General features: G+C 49.6%; 4 protein-coding genes across 6 annotated transcripts in view; 2 read left to right on the top strand and 2 right to left on the bottom strand.

Annotated features, from left to right (window-relative positions):
• Nucleotides 1-15,851, top strand: part of DHDDS (dehydrodolichyl diphosphate synthase subunit) — a 49,044-nt gene extending 33,193 nt beyond the window's left edge. Inside the window, exons 1-10 of one of the 3 annotated variants that reach the window (XR_007907671.1) lie at nt 2,791-2,883; nt 4,565-4,649; nt 5,465-5,581; nt 6,196-6,338; nt 7,034-7,150; nt 7,326-7,427; nt 8,072-8,186; nt 9,756-9,863; nt 12,856-14,581; nt 14,690-15,850. Coding sequence is in view for 2 of the 3 variants with exons in the window: in XM_051807218.1 (XP_051663178.1) it covers nt 4,587-4,649; nt 5,465-5,581; nt 6,196-6,338; nt 7,034-7,150; nt 7,326-7,427; nt 8,072-8,186; nt 9,756-9,863; nt 12,856-13,092 (1,002 nt within the window). In the remaining variant the exon portion in view is untranslated. Of the gene's footprint in view, nt 1-2,790; nt 2,884-4,562; nt 4,650-5,464; nt 5,582-6,195; nt 6,339-7,033; nt 7,151-7,325; nt 7,428-8,071; nt 8,187-9,755; nt 9,864-12,855 lie in introns of those variants that run through there. The other 2 variants (XM_051807217.1, XM_051807218.1) reach the window with 2 other exon arrangements.
• UBXN11 (UBX domain protein 11) overlaps nt 1-23,551 on the bottom strand; it is a 283,062-nt gene that overhangs the window by 44,871 nt on the left and 214,640 nt on the right. The gene's annotated exons all lie outside the window — the stretch shown is intronic.
• Nucleotides 7,797-23,551, bottom strand: part of GPATCH3 (G-patch domain containing 3) — a 200,690-nt gene continuing 184,935 nt past the window's right edge. Inside the window, exon 8 of the transcript XR_007907670.1 lies at nt 7,797-7,809. The gene's annotated coding sequence lies outside the window, so the exon portion shown is untranslated. The remainder of the gene's footprint in view (nt 7,810-23,551) is intronic.
• On the top strand, nt 16,002-19,938 carry HMGN2 (high mobility group nucleosomal binding domain 2). Its single transcript, XM_051807246.1, has 6 exons — nt 16,002-16,385; nt 17,108-17,152; nt 17,527-17,556; nt 18,214-18,264; nt 18,516-18,611; nt 19,025-19,938. The coding sequence occupies exons 1-6, from the start codon at nt 16,371-16,373 to the stop codon at nt 19,058-19,060; spliced, it is 273 nt and encodes a 90-aa protein (XP_051663206.1). The 5' UTR covers nt 16,002-16,370; the 3' UTR covers nt 19,061-19,938.

A 23,551-nucleotide genomic window follows, 5' to 3' on the forward strand; every position in this document is an offset into this window, starting at 1 on the left:
ATTCTCAGGTATTCGAGCAATCTCAGGGATAAAATGCCTCTGTAGCCCAGTGCTGGACAGAGAGGAGGGTTTTTTTTCTAACAGCACAAAGAAGTGATGAAGTTTGTATTGGAAGTGTAGATCTACCTCACTGCATGTTTGCTAGGTGGGCTGACGTGTTGTCGAGCTTTTCAGTTGTGTTTTTTGGTATGTTTGGGATTTGTTTTCTTCTTAACTGTATTTTAATAGTCTCTCTCCCTTTCCCATGCACTGATGGAGGAATTTGGGTTTGCAGATCTGTGTGTGAGGATGGAGAAGCCAGGCAGTGCCATGGGGCAGGGAACAGCTGCTAGAGCCCATGTTGGCTCCCCAGCTCCAGAGTTTTTCCCAGCCTGGTGGCTTTTGAGGACTGTCCTCTGTTTCTCTCTCCTGTTTATGCTCATACACCCTCTCCCCACCATCCCAATGGGAACACTGCAGCCCACCCTGTGCCTGAGCCCTCCTGTTGCCCATGGGCTGGGGTGTCACACAGGCTCCCAGCAGGCTGGTGCTGTGTGGTTGGGGGTTGGAAAGCCAGAATGGTGGGCCCAGCCTAATTCAGGGGGTCCCAGCCCCATTCAGGGGAACATGGCAAGAGCAGACAGTGGCCAGTAGGGTGTTGGGAGACTGAGGGTTATCCTCAATCCCTCAATCCCCTGCCTTGAGCTGAGGGCTGGCTGTCCGTGACCCTCTGGCACAAGGGACTTGGTTCCAAGTCCAAGGGAGGTGAAACTGCTCCGTATTTTCCTCCCTTCCTGGCTTCCCTCAAATGCTGACTCACCATGGCTGGGGGAAACTCTGGATGCCAGTTTTTGGGGCATTAACACTCCACTTTGCAGCCTTCCCAGGGAGGGCATCTCGCCGTGCCGGCGTCGGGCCGTGGGCGCAGTTTCTGCTGGTTTTTAGTAGCAGTAGGTTTAGATGTAGAGCAGGGCTGGATCAGATGGGGAGCACTGACTCCATCCTCAAGGTTTGGGGTCACCAGGGGGACTTGCTGAGGCTGCTGGAGCCCGGTGACCCCCGGCACGTGGGCATTGAGGGGGATGGAGAGCGGTTCCCCAGCTGCTCCCTGCCTTGCTCTGGTAGTTTTATGGTGAGGTGGTGGTCTCTTCTTGGGAGGGGTGGGGGGGAAGGACTTTTAGTTCCTGGCTAGCAACGAGATCTATACAGAACTACTTCAGGAAAACAGCTTTAGTCTGACGGGGTAAATGCAATAGAGCGTTGGCGGGGGACTCTTGGCCTCCCCTCGGCACCTCAGCTGTGCCAGGGAAACTGCTGCCCCCCTAATTCCTGTATCTGTCCTCAAGAATCCTGTAGGACCTTCCCCCCCCCCTTCCTGCTCCCACTTTAATGGTCTGGTGATTTTTTCTGCTAGATGTCTAGTGTGTGTGTGTGTGTAAATACCTCTGTAAATCTTTCCATTTTCTCTCAGTATTCTCCTTGATTATTGTTTACAAAAATAAGAGGGAAAAAAAATTAAAAAAAAAAAATAGCCAAATGATCTAATAGGTTATGGACCAGGGAGATGGGATCTGCTCTCCCACATAGAGCTGCCAGGTATGAGCTCTGTTACCATCCCTGTCCTGGGCTAAAGCAAATAGAGGATCACTCAGGTTTCCCCCGGGGCCAGAGCGGTGCCGGGATCCAAGAAAACAGGGATTTTTTAATCTGCAAAGGGGAAGCCACACTGGAGAAAGATGGGATTGATTCTCATCATCATCATCTCCTTGCGTTTGCCATTGTGGTTCTTCCCGTTATCTTTGACAATAATTAACTGAATTGCTGCATCATCACCCACCCTTGCCCATGCTGGGCACTATGCATGAGGGGATGGGGCAACGCTCAGGGTCCTGCTGTGACACGGGAGTGTTTGAATGTATGAGGAATAAAATAAAGATATCCCTCAGGAGGGGGGTGTCTTGCCCTGGGGCGAAAAGCCTCGAGTCCCCCAAAAGTTGTCCACGAGGAGACGGAAGAATGTAACCCATGTTTACTGCTAGCAACCAAAGTTTGTGTCAAACCCGTGAAGTTTTATGGAGTTGGGTGGGAGGGAGGGGACGAATCGGGGTGGCTGTGTATGTGTGAGGCTCAGGGTGACCCCTGAGTAACTCACACTTTTCCAAAGAGACTCCCTGCTGGAGTCTCTGCAGTGAGATTCCCCCGGTTCCTGTTGCCACAGGTTGCCCCCCTCCACCCCGTTCATTTTATTTTGGGGGGGGGTTTTTTGTACCAACTGTGTAAAATGTTGTCTGGGGAAAAAAAATAAAAATAATAAAGACCATGGGCAATGGCTGCTGGTGATGCTGTGTGTGTGGTTACTCTTGTTTTTCTCTCCCGGGGTTGAGGAGCCCAGACCCCAAAACGGGTGTCAGGGCAGGGAATTGGGGTATCTGAAAAACCAACACAGCCCTGCCACGGGATCACAGACTGGTTTGGGTTGGGAAGGACTTTGAAGGTCATCTTGTCCCACCCCCTGCCATGGGCAGGGACACCTTCCACTAGCCCAGGTTGCTCCAGCCTGGCCTTGGACACTTCCAGGGATGTGGCAGCCACAGCTTCTCTGGGCAAGCTGTGCCAGAGCCTCCCCACCCTCACAGGGAGGAATTCCTTCCCAATATCCCACCTAGCCCCGCCCTCTGGCAGTGGGAAGCCATTCCCTGTGTCCCGTCCCTCCCCAGCTCCCTTGGAGCCCCTCAGGCTCTGGAAGACTCCCCCACCAGCCATGGCGCCCTCCCCTCCAGCCCGCGCGCATGCGCACGGCCCCGCCCCGCCCTGGGCGCCGCCTGTGACGTAAGCGGAAGGGCACGTCACGCTCCGGCCGAGGCTGAGGGGGCACCGGCGGGGCAGGGACCGCGACCGGGACAGGTACCGGGAAAGCGGGGGGAAACAGGGAGGGACCGGACACCGCGGGAGGACAGGGAGGGGGCCGGGGCAGGTACCAGGCACCGAAAGGGAACCGGACATCGGGGAGAACTGGGAGGGGGCCGGGGTAGGTACCGAGACCGGGAGGGGGCCGGGGCGGTACCAGGACACCGAGAGGAGACCGAGGGAGGTACCGGGCACTGGAAGGGAACCGGGCGTCAGGGGGGACAGCGGGAGGGGACCGGGGGAGGTAGCAGGCACCGAGAGGGAACCGGGGAGGGCACCGGTACCAGGCAGGAGCTGGGCACCGGCGGGATACCGAGAGGGGAGTGGAGAAGGTACCAGGCACCAGGGGGGAACCGGGCACCGGGAGGGGACCGGGGCAGGTACCGGGCATCCGGGGGCATCGGGGTGGGGGGGACTGGGCAGCGGGCATGGGGCAGGAACTGGGCAGTAACCGGCCACCAGGTGGACGTTGGGTGGAGGAATCGGGCACCGGGGGAAAGGCCAGGGAGGCACCGGGAACTAGCCACTGAAGAGAACCCGGATGGCCCCGGGGAGGGCACGGGGGGGGAGGGCACCGGGACACCCCTCGGAGGTGGGGGGTTGAAGGCGCGGGGGAGCCTCGTTCCACCGGGGCTGTCCCGGTGGAGGCCCGAGGGCCGCTCCGTGCCCGGCTCCCCCTCGCCCGGGGGGCTGTCGGGAGCTGAGTCACCGCCGGTCCTTCCCCCGCTCGGAACCGGAGGCGGGGGCAGCGGCATCCCCGCTAGGACGGGGGCGAGTCCCGGCCCTGCCGTGCTCTGCCCCGGGGCACAGACAAGGGGCTGCTCTGGGACGGTTTATCTTTGAGGTGACTCTGTAAAATCGCCCCTAAAAGGTTGATGAACAGCCAGAGCTGGCGTTGGGATGTTCTCAGCCCGAGCTGTGCAAGGGGAGGGTTAAGAGCTTTAGAACAGCCCGAGGTTCAGCAGTTCCTCGCCTTAATGTCTTGTGGGTAGAGATCCCTTCCTGAGAAATGAGGCAGAGAAAGCCCATATGGAACAATAATGCCATCGGTGTAATTATTTGCCTCTGCCCCTGGAGGGTGGAATGATTTCCAGGTGGTGGGATCTGGGCTGTTGCCCCCACAGCTCTCCCAGCATTGCTGCTGTGCCCACATCTCTCAGTGTTCCTGACTGAGAGACCTGAAGAAACATGGAAATTCAGTAAACTTGTTAGCTCAAACCACATCTTAGGATTTGATGTGCAGGTATTGTGGTAAAAAAAACCCCAATATTTTTACAGCTGCAGAGGCCAAAGCTCTTTATTTGTGAAGGCAAAGAAGTACCAGTGGGTGACGTGGGCACAGGGCAGTTGTGGTGCAGGTTGTGGCTTCATAAAAGTCAGTTTGTGCTGATGCTACCCTGTGAGTGGCACCCAAATTGTGTGTCTGTACCAGCTTGGCTGGAGGTCTCAGTGGTGGTTTTCCTTGCCACCAGCAAGGATTCACTTGGATGACACAGCTGGAAAATTCCAGAGCTCATTCCTGAGCTTCCCCATTGCCTGCTTATCAAAGGACTTGTGCAGACAGTATAAAGGGCTCCAGAACAGCAAGCCAAAGCTGATTTTTTTCAAGGTGGTTTGTTTGCTTTGGGCTCAAACAGTCATCTCTAACCCCTTTATTTTCATCTTCCCTTTGAAAAAGGAAAAGGAGCTCTGGGTAAAACATGTCGTGGATCAGAGAGGGCGAGCTGACCATCATAGAGAGGTTCTGTGCCAACATCATTAAGGTAAGGGATGGGTAAGGAACTGTCTCTGGAAAGGGAGCACTGCTGGCAAGGGTGCACTTAATGCTGGCAGGGGATGTACATCCCTGAACAGCATTGCAGGGTGGGAGATTATTTAAGCTTAGTCTTGAGAAAGAGCAAGGCTGTAGGCAGAGCTTGCCAATAATGAGCTTACACTCCCAGCCTTCCATGCTGTGTGCCCTTGCTGATGAAGGCAGGGCATGGGAAGGAGGGAGAGAAAAGAGATGGTCGGATTGGGAGCCTTAAGAAATGAAACTGAGTTTCTCTGGATTAGAATAGTAACTCACCAGTTCTAGGAAAATTCTGTCCTTGGTCAGCAGAGGCTTGAGGCTGGTGGTACTGCCCTTCAGACCCAGTGAGGTCAGTGGAAAGGAATAGTCCTCTTTGTGGAGGGAAGTCTTATGACCTTCTTTTTGTTTTCTCTGAAGTTAACTGTGAAAAGGCCCTTGAAGTATAAAAAAAGGCAGCAGAAAACTGTGTGCACCCTCCCCTGTGGCTGCAGAGAGGTTGCTGTGGCAGCACTGCTCTCCTGAGTGCTGCAGTCCTCTCATGTGAGAGAAACAGGGAGGGCAAATTTGCTTTTTAGTTTAGGCAATTGTCAATACTGACATATTTTTTGGAGACTCCATACTGGGGTTGCCAAAGAGGAGATGAACACCTTACTCATTCCAGCTGCAGATTTCATACCCTTGCACTCCTGCAAACAGGCAGTGCTGCCAGGACCGGTGAGGCTGAGCTCTCTGTGGCTGAGATGCCTGTTCCCCTTCAGGTCTGTTGTGTTTCTCCTTGTTTTCCAGGCAGGTCCAATGCCCAAGCACGTCGCCTTCATCATGGATGGCAACCGCCGCTACGCCCAGAAGTGTCACGTGGAGAGACAGCAGGGACACTCAGAAGGCTTTGATAAGCTGGCACAGGTGGGAAGGGTGTTTGCTGCCTTGCTGTGGTGCAGGTTTGAGCTGTGTTTGCAGCTGGACTGGTGTCTTGTGTTCCTTCTCTTCACTGGAGTCAGTGCTTGGAGGTACCTCCAGAGTCACTCCTGGGCTTGCAGCTTATATTTGTCATCAGGATTCACAGCTTCAGCTCCTCTCTCTTTGTTATCTCGCAGAGTCATTCTATTCAGCTGTTTTCCCCTCAGTTTTATACTCAGTTAAAATATTTACCTTACAGATCCTGAAGCTTTTATTTCTGTGAAACAGGTTGGAAGAGGTTTTGAAAGGTACAGTACTACAAAATTTATAACATTACCTACAAGAGGTACTTTCCCTGGCTGGATTAGTCCCATATCTGTGGTGGATTCTCACCCTCAGGGAGTGCTGTTTTCCTTCTGTTCTTTAAAATGAACCTGAATTTCACATCTAGTGGGTTTCATTGTCAGCTCTTGATGGTTGTTTCTTTTGATCCAGTCTTGGCATCATGGGAACCAACAGGAGGGTTTTACACTGGAAAAGCTGAATCTTGTTGGCCTCTCTGATTGTCTCAGTCTGTTTATCTGACTTCTGTTTTTCTGTTATGTTTTGCCTTCTTGCAGACACTACGGTGGTGCTTAAATCTGGGCATTCAGGAGGTGACTGTTTATGCCTTTAGCATTGAGAACTTCAAACGCTCCAAGGAGGAGGTGGATGGACTGATGGACCTGGCAAGACAGAAGTTCAGTCGCCTCCTGGAAGAACAGTAAGAGTCCTCCCATGTCTGTCTGTATCCCACAGGGTGCAACTGAAGCAGAACGTGATGAAGAGATGTTTACAGGGATGTTACAAGTTGTGGAAATGGATTAAATGAAGGAAAACCTTCTCCACCTCCAGTTAGAGATTTGTCCGGAGAGGCTCTGCCTGCCTGGATGGGATGTAGAGCTCCTGTGCATCACAGTCCCCCCACCACCAGATTTGTGTCAACAGTCCCATCCAAACCATGGGGACAGGACAGCATTCAGATAAGCAGGAGCTTCTGATTGTGCTGATTTAGTACCAGAGTGCCAGATGCCTTGTTTTCATTAAGTATCAAAGCGTTGTCTTAATTTTTGATTAGTTAGAGGTGCCTGGAGTCTGTGTTAGTATTCTAAGCTTCCTTATGGATTTTTATAACTTTTAGGTAGGGGTGCCTAATCCATGATCATTTCCTAGGCCTTTGGTTATGTCTGTGCCTCAGGAACTTGTATGGGAAATGAGCAGTTTCCCCCTATGGAATGGTTTGGGATCATCAAATCCAAGCCAGGATTTGCACACCTGAAAAACATTTGGTGGTTTTGCCTTTCTCTAATTCTCAGTTTTACTGAAGCTGCTGCTGGATGTAGCACAGGGCAGATGTGGCACTTGTGCAGTAGAGACTGCCCTGTTTTCTGTGGTCCTCACTCTCGTTGTTGGGTGTAGGGAGAACCTGAAGAAGCACGGGGTGTGTATCCGTGTCCTCGGGGACCTGCCACTCCTGCCCGTGGATATTCAGGAGCTGATTGCCCAGGCTGTGCTGGCAACCAGGAACTACAACAAGTAAGTAACACTCAGTTTAAATTGCTGTTACCTCACGTCTTCCCTCTTCTTCCTGAAGGCTGAGACTTGGCAGACGTGCTACGCCTCTTTTTTCATCTTTGTCCTACAGTCACACATAACTGTCACCTGCTGGACCTTCCTTGGATTAGCCTTTCACATCTTTTCCTCTTTTCAGATGCTTTCTAAATGTCTGCTTTGCATACACATCAAGACATGAGATCAGCAATGCTGTGAGGGAGATGGCCTGGGGGGTGGAACAAGGACTGCTCGAACCCAGGTAACTCTTGGCTTTCTCTGTGAGGCTTCCTGGGTGAATCCTGCCTGTCTTGCCATCTACACTGCATGAGCAACCTCTCAGAAGCCAAGTGGCTTTTAGATATATCTCATTAAACCAGTAGGACTGGAACAAATGACTTAAAGTTACTATGCAATGTTTGGTTTTTATTATTTCAGTTGCCATGGGGATAGATACACAACCAAGACAGACAAGAAATTGGGTCTGTGTCTTAAGTTAGTTCAAATGTGAAGGCAGATTTTATGTCACAACAATTGGCTGCTTGGCTGACAGTCTTAGCTATGAGGTCAAACAACAGATGAATCATGAATACTGCACTGTTCCTCCACCCTGAAGGAGAAGGAGTAGTTCCACTCTGCTCCAGCTGGAAATCCTCACAGTCTGGTTCCACCTCTGTGTTATGTTTCAAAGAGAATGGAGGGGGATGCTCTGGGGGGGCTGAAGGAGCATTTGGAGTAGCCTGTGGAGCAGCCAGCAGTGTCCATCAGAAGCAAGCTGATGACCGGCTGTGGTTCAGCTCCACCACCCAGTTTTAACCTGCGGTCCTGTGCTTATGTAAAACCCCTCAGCCATTCTGATTTAGTAGTGCCAGGATAATAAATTAATAAAATATGTCTGTCTTTTAGTGATGTGTCAGAATCCTTGCTCGATAAGTGTCTGTACACCAACAACTCCCCCGACCCAGACCTCCTGATCCGGACCTCGGGAGAGGTTCGCTTGAGTGATTTCTTGCTGTGGCAGGTAAAGTCCTTCTTTTCTCTTTGAAATATTCCGTCTCTACCTCAAAGAGTGCTAGTGTTCTACTGACTGCAGGTGTGAGCTGACATGAGGGCTCTGAAATTCTCTCTGCCAAGGATTAGGCAATTTCTTGCATGGGCTGAGTGCTGGGGCACCTCTGAGGAATCTGTTTCTTGCCTAAAACAACTTGCAGCACAAATCTGAAATTGTATCATCCTGAAAACACTTAATAATGAATCACAAATCAGCCTAGGTGGCAGCAGTCAAGGAAATCCTGAACTGCTCATCCTTTTGCTCCTCTCCTCACGTTTAGGTAATTCCTCATTTGAGTGGTAAATTCCTGGCTTTGATTAATTTAACCTGGCAGTATGTTTCCTGGGATGAGGAAGTCCCAGGAAGGATTTATAGATTCCTGGGAGAGGTGTTTGTCATGTGTCAGCTGGAGGTGTAGCCCTGTAATGTACATCTAATGTACATGCCTGACTTGTCGCAGTTTCAGGAGTCTATTTGACTTCCTTGATAAAACAAGATGCCACAAGACAGGTTCTGAGGGTGGCAAAGCCAAATCAGCATGACTGGGCTGCTAAGCTAAAACACAATAAGCTCCTAATGCATAAAAAGTTCATGTATTAGCAGTTAAAATACCCAAAGCTGCTTCCATTTCACTCTCTCCTGTGCCAGGCAGTGTTGACCTGCTTGTTGATTGAGTCAAGCTGCTTCACTTAAAGCTTACATGTTGTTTTGCATACACAGTTTGGAGCCAAAACCCAATTGCCTTTAAGCAACCACATCAAATGTTCCCATTCCAAATTATTTAATTGGCAAGTTCTCAGAAGCTCTCAGGCCTGAGTTGTGGTTACCTACCAAGGCATCCCCCTCTCCTCCCTCCAATTTTGAGCACACCTGTACCTTGGATGGGTGTCAGTGCTATGAAATAACACTTTGCTTGCTCCTGTCAGTGGTACAGGAGTCCTTTTAAGTGTTAGATTTTTTTGGTAATGGCCATGGGAACACATTTACCTGAACTTTTGAGGAGCCTGATGGCAAAAACAGGCTTTAACCTGAAAGGGTTTTTTGTTCATCTAGAGGGTATCTTCAGTGCACCACAACTCTTGGCTTCATTGAGTAGTTTAAATGCCATGAGTGGGCAGTAAGGAGTATCACTACATGTCATTTGAAGAATGGCTTAAATGTCATGTCCTGATCCTCAGTTCAACTATTACTCCCTTAGACTTTGGTACCCCAGTGTTGCTATTTTAGTTTTTTTATAAGTCTGTGATGCTTAAGCTATTAAAAATACCTCTGTGAAGACCAACACAGCATTAGAAAGAATTCTGATGTCTTTGCAGGAGTGGATGACTAGTGTCCCAGCATTAAAAAGTAATTAGAAAGACTCTGCATTGTGCAATTTCAAACTCCCCTGGCTGGTACTTATTTTAAGTAGAATCTGATAACACAGCTTAGGTAAAACCTTTGTGGGGAAACTGGCACAGTTTGCCCAGCAGAGCTGCATCTTGATGACTTTTTACCCTTGCTCCATGACTGAATTGTTGGTGATCTTGCTTTCTGCAGACATCCCATTCATGCCTGGTGTTTCAGTCAGTCTTGTGGCCAGAATATTCCTTTTGGAACCTGTGTGAGGCAATCCTTCGGTTCCAGATGAACTACGGTGCTTTACAGGTAAGGGAGCCCCAGGGAGGTAAAGCCCAACACCAAGTGCTACCTGCACAGCTGGAGATCAGGTGAGAGGGTGCAAAGTGGGAACAGGAATTGTTAGTTAAGATCCTGTTGCAGTAGCAGCTCGTGCCAGATGTGTTGCTTCTCCTGTTGTACCCATGTGGCTTGTTACAACATCTTAGTGTGTGGCCAGACTCCTCTGCTTTCAGCAATACCCAAAATGTCTAAAGCCACCACTGTCTCTGTTACTCGTTGCTCATTCCCCCAGCTGGAATATCTGTCCCAGAACTCACACAAGAAGTAAGGACTCCTGATCTGCTACAGGGTGAAAACAACCAGTTTGACTCAAACACTTCGTCAGTGGCTTAAGCAAAGACTGCTGAGCTCACACTGGAACGAGCAGGGAGGATTTCCATGCTCTTCCTCTAACCCCCCCATTGTTTTGAGGGTTGTAATGAGTGGGTTTAGTTTCCTTTCTGGGAGCTGAAGTGGGGCTGCCTGAGCTGTGAGTCTGTGGACAAGTGTCCTCTTTCTGGTGGGTCCAGATGCACCTGCTGAAGGGATTGTTCCCATTGACATTGTTCCTCTCCTCTTAGATCTGTTGTTGTGAGCTCTCCCTGACCTGGTTCAGATAAATCTGGCCAACTAAATAGTGACTTAGTAATCTGGCTATTTTTAAGCAAAGCAAGTGTGGGAGCTGGAGCTCTTGATAAGGAAGTTTGGGGGCAGCAGCTTGTGGAACAGAGATAGCAGTAATTGGCAGGAGGAGGACCTTGGGGTGGTGACTCTTAACCTCCACCATATCTGGTCGCTGAGTGTGTCTGTTCCTTAGTTATTTGGGTCCTCTTTTTAAAACAGGCATTATATTGCCCTTTTCTACCTTCAAGGACCTTGCTCACCTCTGAGAGTTGTCAAAGAGATTACAGCCAGTCGTGGTTATGGCTGAATTTAATCAGGTGCAGTCAGTCTGGCAGCATCCAAACTCTCCACGTCCTTAACCTCTTTTATTCCTATTCCTGGACCAAGTTTGCCCTTTTCCCACCAGCAGTTCATTGTATTAGTACAACTAATGGCAGTTCACCTTCTGCATGAAGAAGGAAGCAAAAAAGGCAGTAGTGTTTGTCATTGCCATGAGCTTGGCCTCTGTCTGGAACAGTAAGGTCACTGTTCTGACTTTGCTCCTGGTGCTGGTTTCTGACTGGTAACAAATGCTGCTTCTGTTCCCAGCTATTCTCATCTTTTCTTAGTCCTGGTTTGTGGCTGGATGTGCTCATGCCATGCTATTATCAAGGTTTCTTATTGTCCAGATTTGTTCTCTGGACAGTTTTCTCCCTGTAAGACCCACTTTGCAGTATCTGAAGCTGCAAGGTTTCAAGGGAGACCTCACAGTTGTGCAAAGGAAGGATTTATCCCTCAGAGGAACTGCTGAGATTTAGAAGCTGGATTTTTTTTTTTTTTCCATTTAGAATAGGTGATCTTGAAAGCCAAAAGTACCTAGATCTCATGAAACAAATTCCCTTGGTGGAAGGGTTACTGTCAGTGAGGCTGGTGGAGCCAGGGGGTGACTTGCTGAGAAGCCAGGATATATTCCAGCAGCTGTGACTGCTTTGGGAATGTGCTGCTGCATTTGGGATGCACGAGGCAGTTTGGGTGTAGATGGGCAACTGGATGGAAGGGGGTGACAAAATACATTAAAAAACTTGAAGAGGAAGTATTTGATAAAAGATTTCCTTCTTCCATTGACTCAAACAACATCACAATTAATGGCTGCCATCCTAATTTTCCAGTTACCCTGCTGCTCAACAGGTAGTCCCAGGATCAGCTAGAACCTGCTTTTGGTGCCTGGTAGATCTAGGGAGAGAATGCAGGTTTCTGCATTCTCTGGAATGCAGAATTCATTCTCTGCCCAGCCTGCCCCATGCAGGGGTCAGGCCCAGTCTTTTCTGGTGAATAAACAGAATTTCACTTTGAGGGTTGAAGGCTTCTGCTGAACAGGCTGATGGTCCCTGCCTTTCACATCAGCAGGGCCACAGCCCTGGAGTGCATCCACTCAGTGGGGTTTCTGTGGCTGGGAATATTTCTGCTCTCGTTCCCAGCACAACAAAAGCTAATTTCCAGTGCCAGAGCATAGGCTGACTTGGGCTCAGGGAAAGTGTGGGGAAGAGTGAGTCAGGCTCTCATTAGAGTAATTATTTCTCCTTGCTTGTTCGAAACACCAGCACTCCCTAAGTGTGTGTGTGTGTGTGTGTGTGTCAGGTTATGTCACAGTGACCAGTTTAACTGTTTTTAAAAATAGAAGCTTAATGGTCCTGCGTGCTGCTGATGTGTTTTTGTTGTTGGAGGCTGCAGGCCAGGGCATGTGCAATAAGGAGAAATCTGAAAGTGATCTTCTCCAACAAAAGATTTCAAATACTTGAAGGGTAGGCAAGGATGGCTCCTGCCTTTGCCTTATTCCTGCCCATCCTGCTGTGTCTCAAGCCAGTACATTAGTAGATCACAGGCATTTGGGAATGCTGAGCCCATTCCTGCTTTTGTTCTGAAGCTGATTAGCTCAATACCTGATCATCTGCTCAAAGAATTGCCCTATAAATCATTGTTCTGAATCCCCTAAAACCTTTCAGCTGCCAGGGGAACAGGATCAAAGATGCTGCAATGACACTGGTGAGAACAGCAGTGTGCACGTCTGGGCTTTAAATGTTCTCTTCTAGCTGCTCCTCTGATTCCAATATCTGAGGGTTTTCCACAATGTGTTGTGACCTTTATCTATTTTAACTAAGTGTGAGCAGAGCTGTGTCTTGGGGAAAGGTCCAGAAGGATATCCCTGTATTTTTCATAGCCAATCAAGCAGGCAGCCTCAAAGTGGAGGAGGCAGTCCCAGAGCCACCCTTCATTTAACCTGCAGGTTGATGGGCAAGCAGAGCCTGTGCTGCCTCTGTGCCACAGGTGAGCTGAGAGACCTGGTAAGGTGCTAACACTGCCCTGCTTTTCACTCCAGAAGGCCAGAGACTCCTACATGGAGGAGAGGAGGCGACAGCAGATGGAAAGGGATCAGGATTATGTGACAAGGAAGCTGCAGCAGGAAGGGTGTGCGTCCCACGGAGACTCCCGGCGCCGACGGACTCTGCTGCAGAAATGCATGGCCATGCGGGAGGAGAGGATCCAGGGCTTCCTGCAGGCACTGGAGCACAAGAGAGCAGACTTCTTTGAGAGATTGTGTACGGTGTCTGCATGACACAGGGGCTGGGTTACCTCAGGAAGACAACTTTTAGAGGGAGCAGCTGCTGCCCAGAGGAGCTGGCTCGCTGTGGCCCTGCAGCGGGGGTGTGAGGCTGCTCTAGGACCTGCCATCCCTGCTGGCCCTGCAGGGACAGGGACTGTGACCCTCTCTAGTGCTGTGAATGCTGCTGAGGAAGGTGATGCCGTCCTGTCTCACCTCCCTGCCACGATGGCAGACAATACCTGCACCCTCGGTGACAAGAAGTTAAACTGCAATGAGCCTCCAGTTCTGTTTGACTCCTCGTGAATTGGCCCAGCCAAACCAATTCAGTCCCATTAAATCAGTCCTGGGCTTGAATTCTTTCCATGGCTTTGCAGTAGGGAATCTTCTGTTGAGATTTCCTCTGCTGTCCCATCAGGGGAGCCTTGCTTTCTGGCAGGGAGAGGGTTATTCCTGGTGTCAGGGACATTCCCCACTGCCTGCTTTGGGATAGCATCTTGTCTTTTCCCCACCTGACTCTGCTGGGTTGCATAGATCTGCTCTTGGCTTCCAAAGAGCTAAAGAAGGTGTTGCCAGCCTTGCTGTGAAGAAAAAAAACACTCCAAAGCTTCACCAGGTCCTGTGATCCATCTGAGCAGTGTGGGGAAAACTCAAGTGCAGAAGATGCTGGTGTTGGACCAAACTGACCTTGGGAAAGGCTTCCAGCAGGCAAGGAAAAAGGATTGGTTGGGAATTAACCTCATGGCTTAGAAGGGAAAAGAAGTTAGCTAAACCCAGGTGATGGCTACAGTATGCCAAACCCCTCTGAGCCCTCTCCAGAGACGAGTTCCAGGGAATATGGGTGGGCTTAATTCAGGAATACAGTAGCCAAACCCAACCTGACCCCAGCCAAAATGGTTCAGAAGGGCTATTTGGCTGATTTTAGCAGGAGTGGCCGGAGCAGCTGTGGAGTGTTGTTTGTTCTCAGTTTTCCATTGGCAGGGAGCTGGACAAGCTGATTTCCAAGATTGTTTCCATCTCTAATTTCTCCTGGTTTCCGTCCCCATGGTCAAAATAAGTGAAAGTGTCTGGATTTTTTGTTGTTGTTGTTGTTCCTGATGCACACACAGGTGCGGCAGTACCAGCTATTGCTGGGTTTAAAGTGTTTCTTTTTACCTCCAGGTGAAAACTAGAAAATGCAGGTTTAAAAGACTTGTAAGTGCTGCAGAGTGAGCACTTGGCATGTGATTGTGAAGAGGATAACTGCGTTGTCAAACGAGGAATAAAGCGTATTCATACCAAAGTTATTTTAAAAAATGAGCTGAATGTTTAAAAGTACATAGAGCTGCTTATTCTAAGGTGTGATGAAGTTGGCATCCAGGTCTAATATAATAATATTTAACCTGTGACAGGCTCCTCATGTGATTCCTGTTAGCCTGGGAATGATTTGAAGGTTCTTTTTACAGTGTAGTGTGAGCAGTTTGATGGTGCTCCAAAGCTTGGCCGAGTAAAGCTGCACATGCAGGTACCACCTCTTGTGTAAGTAGCAAACAGAATTTGGATAAAGATATGCTGAGATGATGGGAGCTGTTGATTTTTAAACTTCTTTTGCTGTATTTTCTCCACATTTCAGGAAACTCTGGGAATAATGCGCTCTCCACGAGATGGAACACTGTCCAGTCTGCTTTGCCTGGCTGATGGGGAGGTTCTTCTACCCAAAAAATGTATTTTTGCCTTTAAAAAAAAAACCAAAACCTTTTCCATTGTGTTATGATTCTACAGGTGACCAAAACCACAGTGGTGGCTTTCCACAAAGTACTGTTGCAGGTGTGGTAAGTGAAGGATCTGGTTTACAAAAGGTTCATAGGAGAAGTTTTAATAATCCCTTTTATAAAAGGCATTGCTGGAGTAGGGGAGGAGGAAAAGTCCTTCAAGCAGTGGCAGAAGGTTTGTATTACCTGAGTTTGTATATCCTACTGCATCAGTTATTCCAGTAAATATAATTCCAGTTATGTCCCCTGTAAGCCTGCCTTTATTAGAGGGTGGGCATAAGTTACCCAGGCAAACTTGGGAGTTTCAGGAGTCCATTTTCCAGTGAATCTGTGGGAACAGAGCCACAGGCTTCTGTCAGTGAGAACTGAACTTCCATAATTCGTGTTTATGGGGTGAGGATGAAAAAAATCAGCACGGCTGGAAAGAAGTGCGGTCAAGGCCTGAAAAAGCCTGGGGAAGGGAGCTGGGGGAGGAAGGCTGTTCCTTGGGGTGTTTTTTGGGATGAGGTTCAATTAAAAAGCAGTTTGGGGCACAACGAAGTCGTGATGAAGATCCTTAGATGTGAAGGACGTGGGCTGTGGCCCTGCCAGGTGAGAGGAATGTCCCCTCCTGGGAGCAGCCCAACTCCCTGGAGCCGCCTGGCACCACCATCGGTCACCTGTCTTAATCCCTTTAACCGTCATTTTATCGCATTTTAACATATTTTTCCCCCCTTTTCCTTCCAGCACTGCCGGATACAACTCTTTTCCCCCCCTATCTCAGGATGGGGTGAAGGGGGGGAAAAAGGGGGCTCTGGGCGATTCCTCCGGGGAGAGACCACCCTGATATATCCCAGAGGGTGCTGAACGAACAGCTCCGCTCACCTGCGCGCGAGGGGGGGTGGTAATATCCCCCTTTCCCCCTACGGCCGCTTTTTTTTTTTTTTTTTTTTTTACATTTTTACATCCCTAATTTTTTTTTACCTTTTTTTTTTCCCCCATTTTTAATTTGCTTTTCCTCCCTCCCTCCCTCCCCTCACGTCCCCCCCCCCCTCCCATCCCCACAGGGTTTCCCGCGCGCGCGCGCGCGCTGAGGGGAGGGGGGGGGGGGGGAACTGCGCGCGCGCCCCCCCCCCCCATCCATCCACTTCGCCCCCCCCTCCCCGCCTTTGGCCCCACCCCACGTGACCCGCGCGGGCCAATGGGCGCGCGGGGCGGCGGGGATCCGGCTGGAACCGGTTGGGCCGCGTCCGGCTCTATATAAAACTTTATAAACACCCGATTCCAATTAGTGGGGTCGGGGGAACACCCAGCGCAGCGCGAGCCCCGCAAACCTACGGGGTGCAGCCCCCCCCTCCTCCTCCTTCTCCTCCTCCCCCTGCCCCGCTCGCACCGAGCTGCCAACCCGCCGGCACCGCTTCACCCCGCACAGCGCGCCCGGCTCTCTCTCTCCCCCCCCACCTTCCCCCTCCCTCCCTCCGCCGCCTCCCTCCGCCCCCTCACGCCGCCCAGCGCGCTCCGCTCTCCCTCACACACTCACACCACACGCACACACACGGAGCCATGCCGAAGAGAAAGGTACGTGGAGCTGCCGCCCCCTCCCTTCTCCTCTTCCCCCGTGTCCTTTTTCCCCCCCTTCCCGCTGTCCTCCCCATCCCCCCCCCTCACGGTGTCCTTTCCCCCCCCTCCCTCACGGAGCCGCCTGTGGGAGGGGGGGGGCGGGACTACGCGCTTAAAACAACCCCCCCCGGCTTTCCTCCCCTCCCGTTCGGGGCGGTAACGGCGGCGCGAGGCCTCGGCGGGGCCCGTTCCCGGGGAGGGGGCCCCGCGGAAGGGCGGGAGGGGCCCCGGTGGGTCCCCGCCGGTCCGAACCGGTTGGTTTTGGCGGGAGGTCGGTGTGAGGGGAAGGCGGGGGGGGGGGGGAGGGGAGGGGAGCGCCGGTGTGGGGCGGGAAAGGGCGGGAAGCGGCGGCAAAGCTTTGCCGCCAAAACGGCGGGGGCGGGAGGGGAGGGGGGGGAGGCCCTGAGGGGACATTGACCATCCCCTCCCCACACACACACAGGCACAGACACGGCCCCGGCAGCGCCCGCCCCGCTCGGGGTGGGTCGGTCGGTGTGGGGTTGTGCTCCGCGATCCCCCGCCCTGGCCCCGCGGGGAGGGGCTGCGACCGTAGCGGTGGTGCCGTGGGGATGCTCCCCCTTGGGGCGTTTGTCGGGGTTAAAATAGCGGCTGGTGCCTGAGCGTGTGTGCTTCTTTCCCCCCCCCTCCCCATCACCTGTCCCTACAACCTGTGTCCCCAGGCTGAAGGAGAGACCAAGGGCGATAAGGCCAAAGTTAAGGATGAGGTAAGAACTTCGGTGTTTTGGGAAAGTTGGATCATCAAGTGTTCCCGTTGGAAGATGGGGTTTAACTTCATCAGAATATCTGGGGAGCCCCGGGGGGAGGGGGGAGGGTTGATCTGAATCGATTATGACTTTTCAAAGTCTTAAGTGTCTTTTAATCGTGAAAAATCTGCTTTTAACCATGAAAATTCTACTTGAATATCCTCAGCTATTAGTGATTTCAATGACATAGCCTCGTGTTTCTTTAGAACCGGGGAAAAAGGGAGCTGAAAACATAATTTCTGGCGGGTTTACTGCTTTGAAGTCAGAGTTACTTATGAGTTTTTGAGAGTTCTTGTTCTGTGGCATTAAACTCAATCATTTTCCTCTTTCAACAGCCACAACGGAGATCAGCGAGGTTATCTGCTGTGAGTACCCTCTTGCTGGGCAGAGATGTCACAACACTTGGTATTTTTACAACTGACCATTAGCTGTGTAAATGTGTCAGAGCTGTAGGTACTCTGGAGACGTGTTGTTAGCTGGGAGTAAGTAACTGGCTTAAGGAACTGCCCCATTGTGTGGTGTTATGGGAGTGGTAAAATAATTGACAAATCAAGTAGCTGCTTTGATTTTAAATGTTTTGGCTTGCTTTCCTGAAACTGAACTGTTTAGGCTGAATGTTTTAAAAACGCAGTTTGTTTCTCTTTAAAATAAATTCGGTAAATAAACATGAATAAGTTATTTTAAGAAAAGTCCCTGGAGCGGGACTTGTCACAAGGACACGTAGTGACAGGTCGAGGGGGAATGGCCTTAAACTGAAGCAGGGCAGGGTTAGATGGGATATTGGGAAGAAACTCTTCCCTGGGAGGGTGGGGAGGCCCTGGCACAGGTTGCCCAGAGAAACTGTGGCTGCCCCTGGATCCCTGGAAGTGTCCAAGGCCAGGTTGGACAGGGCTTGGAGCAACCTGGGCTAGTGGGAGGTGTCCCTGCCCATGGCAGGGGGGTGGAACAGGATGATGTTTAAGGTCCCTTCTGACCCAAACCATTCCATGACTCTCTAACACAAGATTTTCCCTCCCTTGCAGAAACCTGCTCCTCCAAAGCCAGAGCCCAAACCTAAAAAGGCAGCTCCAAAGGTGAGTTGTGTCAGTGCTGTTTCAAGAGCTAAATGGGTTGTGAGGTTTAGCTTTGATTGGCCACAACTAATAAACCCTTGACTGGATTGACCCGTGCTGTCACTTCGTAAAGTGGCACTGGGAACTTCCAGATTTTACAGAATTTGTGTTAAAAATACTGAAGTGAAGACTCTTCACAGGGGTTGTCAGTCCCTTGGACACACAGACATTGCTGTGTTACCAACACCAAAAATACCACCTTGCCTTTACAGAAGAGCGAGAAGGTGCCCAAGGGGAAGAAGGGAAAAGCTGATGCTGGCAAGGAGGGAAACAACCCTGCAGAAAACGGAGATGCCAAAACAGACCAGGTATCACAGCACCCTGCCTTACATCAGGATTCACTCCTTTCCCTCTCAAACAGGGACAGGTCTTGGCTTGTGCTAACGAAGAGGAACTGTTGCTTATTCACACCCGTTGCTTATGACACTTAAAGACACATCCACACTCGTGGCAGGTGTTGGTAAAGAGTTAAAGTTGTCTGTTTGCCAGGTGCTGTCGCCAGTTACTGTTCTGGCTCTGTGAAGTTTGTACCTGTAAAGCAACTTAAGTTGTCTTTCACGGTACCTCAAATGCTAGATTTGATATCATTAAAAATTATCTTATTTAAAGTCAGAGCACTGCAGCCCAAAGAACACTTGGCTCTGCTCAGGGGTTTGTTATTTAGAAAGATGAGTTTCTGTTCTGTTTTGTGTGTTGACTTGCTCCCCTTTTTCCTTTCCAGGCACAGAAAGCCGAAGGTGCTGGTGAAGCCAAGTAAAAACGTGTGAATTTTTGATAACTGTGTACTTCTGGTGACTGTACAGTTTGAAATACTATTTTTTATCAAGTTTTATAACAATGCAGAATTTTGGTTTACTTTTTTTTAAGCTATGTTGTTAGCACACAGACCGCTTCGTTGTTGTGTTCTGGGGGAGGGTGGAGGGGGGGGGGGGCAGTGGGGGCAAATGTCATTTAGTCTATTTCTCAAAACCTAAATTTTAATAAGAAAAGCTTTTTCCAGTCCCCCAGTTTTTTGGAAGAAGGGCCCTTCCTGCAGGGATGAGGGAAGGGATTCCTGATGCTGCGTGTCAGTCGAGTCCAAGTGAACATCAGAGCTCCCAAGGTGCCGTTGCCCACTCCAAAACCCCAATGCCACCAGTTTTCCTTTGGTGTCTCCCTGTTCACCCAGAGCCTGTCACTCCAAAACACGGCAAAACCGGCATTTTTTGGGACGTGCCACACTCAATCCACTGTCAGGTGATCCGGATTTCTGGTGTCTTAATTTGGGATACACTGGCTCAAAAAACGGAGCTGCGCTTCCTCTTTTCTATTGTGGATCTTCAGATAACAGAAACCTGCCTTTAGATTTTATTCTGCTGTACAAAAAGTCAGGGTCGGTGTGTGCAGAGTTGTCAAACAACGCGCTGGTGTGAACGTGTCCACCCTCACTCTAAAAGTTTTCCCTCTACAAGTGTGAGCTGAAGATTCCTCACGGTTCCATAGCGACTTTTCCGTTTCACTAGTCCACAAAGGGAGGGGAGTTTGACAGTTGTTTGTAAAATGTTGCAGATTGTAGCCCATGTCCTGCCTAAATTACCATGATTGTTCATGAAAAGTACCTTTAATAAAGCTGGATACGGTTTGGCTTGGACTGTTCTTAATGCTTTCTAATTTCTCTTGCCTTTATTTCATTTAAGAACTTGCTGTGTGCATGCCTGTGTTTATTTTTTCATTCAGATAATTAGTTCAGTCTTAGTGTGCAACTGCAAAGTGGGATTTCCTTACCTAAAAGCAAGGTTTCCTTAACTAAAAACTAGGTTGGCTGCAGGATGTGTTGAAACTTCAGCTTACTGGGAAGGCCCAAAATGAAGCATGTAAGTGAATCTACTGAGATAAATTATCCTCTTTATTGTCAAAAAAAAAAATGGTACTGTGTAAAACAGGATTACAGTGATCTTGCAGTTGCTGCAGAGAAAAGCAAATTCTGGTGAGCTTTTCTTGGGAGTGAAACCAGAACTGGCTCCGTAAAACCGATGATGTGTTACATTTCTGCACTTAAATTTGAATATTGTTGCTCCTGCTAATCGAATCCAGACCTGGCTGTGGTGGTGACTAAGCAGGAGACGAGATTTGTTGAGTAAAAAATGCACCATTTTTATAGTTGCTACTTAGACTCCAGAGCCAAGCCCAAACCCCCTGTGTAAACGTCTCCTTCAGTGACTGTCAGATGGAATATTTTTTCCGTCTCTGCTTGGCCTTGCCTGGGATTTCAGTGTCTGTTTGTGATTAAGTTCAGTGACCTGTTTTCAACCTGTGCTGATTTCAGAGGGATTCCAGTGAAAACGAGCAGGGCAGAGTTCCACATCCAGAGGTTTTCAGTGTCAGGAGTGCTGGGAAGTGTTCTGGAGCTGCTGCACCTACAGAGAACACTGAGATGTGCTAATATGAGCTGCTCCATCTTGTGTTACTGTAGCTGGTATGTCACACTCGCCCTAGCAAATAGAAATAATGATGAATAATCCTGTTTAATAGTCTTTAATAAACCCCACCCAGAAGCAGCAGCTTAGAAACGGCTCCTGACCAGTGGCTCAGGCAGCCAAGCAGTGGGATGTGGCTGCTGGAAGGCTGTGGCTTCCCAGCAGTGGGAGCAGGGAGAGGAGGTTGGTGCTTGTCCAGGGTGTTCTCCAAGAGGTGCAGCTTGGGAGGAGCCCTGTGTGGGGTTGAGGTGTTGGGAAAGGCGGGAAGCGAGTCCAGGAGTGACGAGAATGGCTGCTGGGGTTCTGTGACATCTCTGGTTTGCTGTGCCTTGCTCCCATCATAGGGATGGTGAGAGGTGTGGACTTGGGATTTCCCAATGAATCCCAACTTTCCAAGTACCAAAGGGGGACGAGTCTTGAAGCTGTGGAATGGTCTGGGACTTGGGCACAGGCTGGGTGGTGAAATCGGGATTTCACCCAATAACGTAATTGCATCAAAATAACAATTATATTTTTAAATCTGCGAGTTTGAAATAGCCTACCTTGCTTTTGCAGAATTTTACCTTGTTGGGTATCTACAAAGAATGAGCACTTCCAAAGGAATTGGGCTCTGAAGGGGTTGCTGCTGACCAGGTTGCAGAGAGGAATGTCCTTGTGTTTTCCTTTATCCTTCTCTGGAATCTACGTGCTGATCCAAACATCCCCACGTAAAAGATGTTATAAAGGAGTTTTAACCCCCCCCCATGGGTGATTCTGTGCCATGGGTTGGTGAGGGCTCTGTCTTTTCTCCAACAGAAATCAATGGATATTTTTAGTGCTGAGATTCCAAGCTCTTGCTACATCTGAGGTGCTTCCCAGTGGACGTGCCCTGCGCTGGAATTATTGGCCTGTTGGGCTTGACTCAACTCGCAGGGCTCATCTATTTCTCCTTAAGCAAATAGAGGGTGAGGGATGCTAAAGCCAGTAAATCCAACTAATTAGCTGTGTAAATTAAAGCTGAGGAGCTCTGTGCTGCAGCCTCTGCATGGTTAGTGGTTAGAGGCACCACAAATCTGCATCGCCGCCTGCCAGAACGCCTGAAGCTGAAAAGGAAGTTTTTTCTGTTAAATTGTAATCATTTTACATGGAAAATGGCCTCTGTGTATCTGCTGGGAATGGGATTTGTGCTGCCTGGTGCAGTTAACAAGCCAGTCTGCCAGGTGGGCTCTGCATCAGCCCAGGATTTTGTCCTGTTTGTGTGAGCCTTTGGAAACTGGAGATCACCAGTTTGATGGGAACACACGTGAAAACCCCAACAATCTTCCTGTTGGAGGGTACCAGTGCTGTGCAGCAATGTGCAGTTATTTTCCAACTGTGAAAAGACAGGGAGTATCCTCTTTCCAGTCAAGCTGAGGATCCTCTCTGGTGAGACCCCACCTGCAGAGCTGCATCCATCCCTGGGCTCCCCAGCATAGGAAGGACATGGAGCTGTTGGAGCAAGTCCAGAGGAGACCACAAAGATGATCAGAGGGATGGAGCACTGTGAGGAAATTTGGGAGAAATTTGTGGCCTTCCACTGAAGGGAGCCTTCAAGAAAGATGGAGAGAGATGTTCACAAGGGCCTGGAGTGACAGGGCTTCAAGCTAAAAGATAATAGGTTCAGATTATTTGATTATGTAGATTATTTGGAAAAAGTGGCAGCATCCTCCTCCTGTCCCTGAGCCCTGCCACGGGTGGGGATGAAAAGGAACAGGGAAGGAAAATGGCCTAAATTCAGTGAGTGCATCCAGCAGATACTGAGTTTCAGGATCATTTGTGTCAGAAGAATCACCCAGCTTGATGGCACGGGGATTTCATTGTCCCTAAATCATCCCAGATATGGTAATACCATACCCAGGGACTAATATTGCTGACTATAATTCCTGGGAAATGGCTCCTTATCCTGCAGTTGGTGGAGATGAAATGGAGCTCAAGTTAAATTCACAATTTACAGAGTGAGCCCATCGTTTGTAAGGGATGGGAAGGAGATGGCACAGGGGGAGCTGGTGCTGAGTAGAGTTGATTGAGGCTAATAAAGAGCTTTAGTAAGTTGGCTTTAGAAGATTTCTGATGTGAAAGGCTGGGTTGTTTTTAAAACCTTTTATTGAAAACTGTTTTGTCAATCTTTGGGGGTTTTAACCTCCTTGCAAAGGGAGCCAGAACATCTGTGGCGTGGCAGAAGGAACAGCAACAGAAAGCAGCAGGGAAAACCTACTGAATGTGAGATCTTTTAAAGTGCATTAAAGCCTCCAAAGAAGAACATTTCATGGCCTTAAATACAACAAACCAGCCTGGAGAAAGTACTTGGAAAATGTAGAAGGAACGTCCCCACAGTGGCTGAGATGACCCGGGTGTGGAGCAGCTCATCCCTCCACCTCCCAAAGCACCTGCAGGTACTGCAGGGCTTGGCATCTTGCTGCTGGACATATAAACCCCAACCTTTCCAGTTTTCCCCTTCTAAACAGGTTTGATAGTGGATTTAATTTATTCTTGCTCAGTTATCCCACTGAGTTTACTTTTGGATTTTTAACAAATTCCCTTCCAGGCAGCAGCTCTCTCCCCTGCTCTCAAGCTTGTTGGTTGCCACTGCTGTGCAGAGGTGAGTGTACATGGAGCTAGAGAGGAGTTACTATTAGATTTCTATTAATCTGGTTACTCTAGATTACTATTTTGCCATTGCCCAGACAGATTTTGTTTGCCTTTAGTCTAATGAAGTGGTATCTTGGTGAAATTCAGTGTTACCTCAGCACAAGAGCTGAACATACCTGTATTGG

The sequence above is a fragment of the Manacus candei genome, unplaced genomic scaffold (assembly GCF_025592945.1).
Source record: "Manacus candei isolate 608988 ecotype Guabito, Panama unplaced genomic scaffold, ASM2559294v1 h1tg000070l, whole genome shotgun sequence".
Lineage (NCBI taxonomy): Eukaryota > Metazoa > Chordata > Aves > Passeriformes > Pipridae > Manacus > Manacus candei.

Bases quoted from the DNA above. Each gene is read 5' to 3' on its own strand.
- HMGN2 (XM_051807246.1), top strand. The intron at 17,557-18,213 runs GTGAGTACCCTC...CCTCCCTTGCAG, and splicing joins GATCAGCGAGGTTATCTGCT to AAACCTGCTCCTCCAAAGCC. The intron at 18,612-19,024 runs GTATCACAGCAC...TTTCCTTTCCAG, and splicing joins GAGATGCCAAAACAGACCAG to GCACAGAAAGCCGAAGGTGC.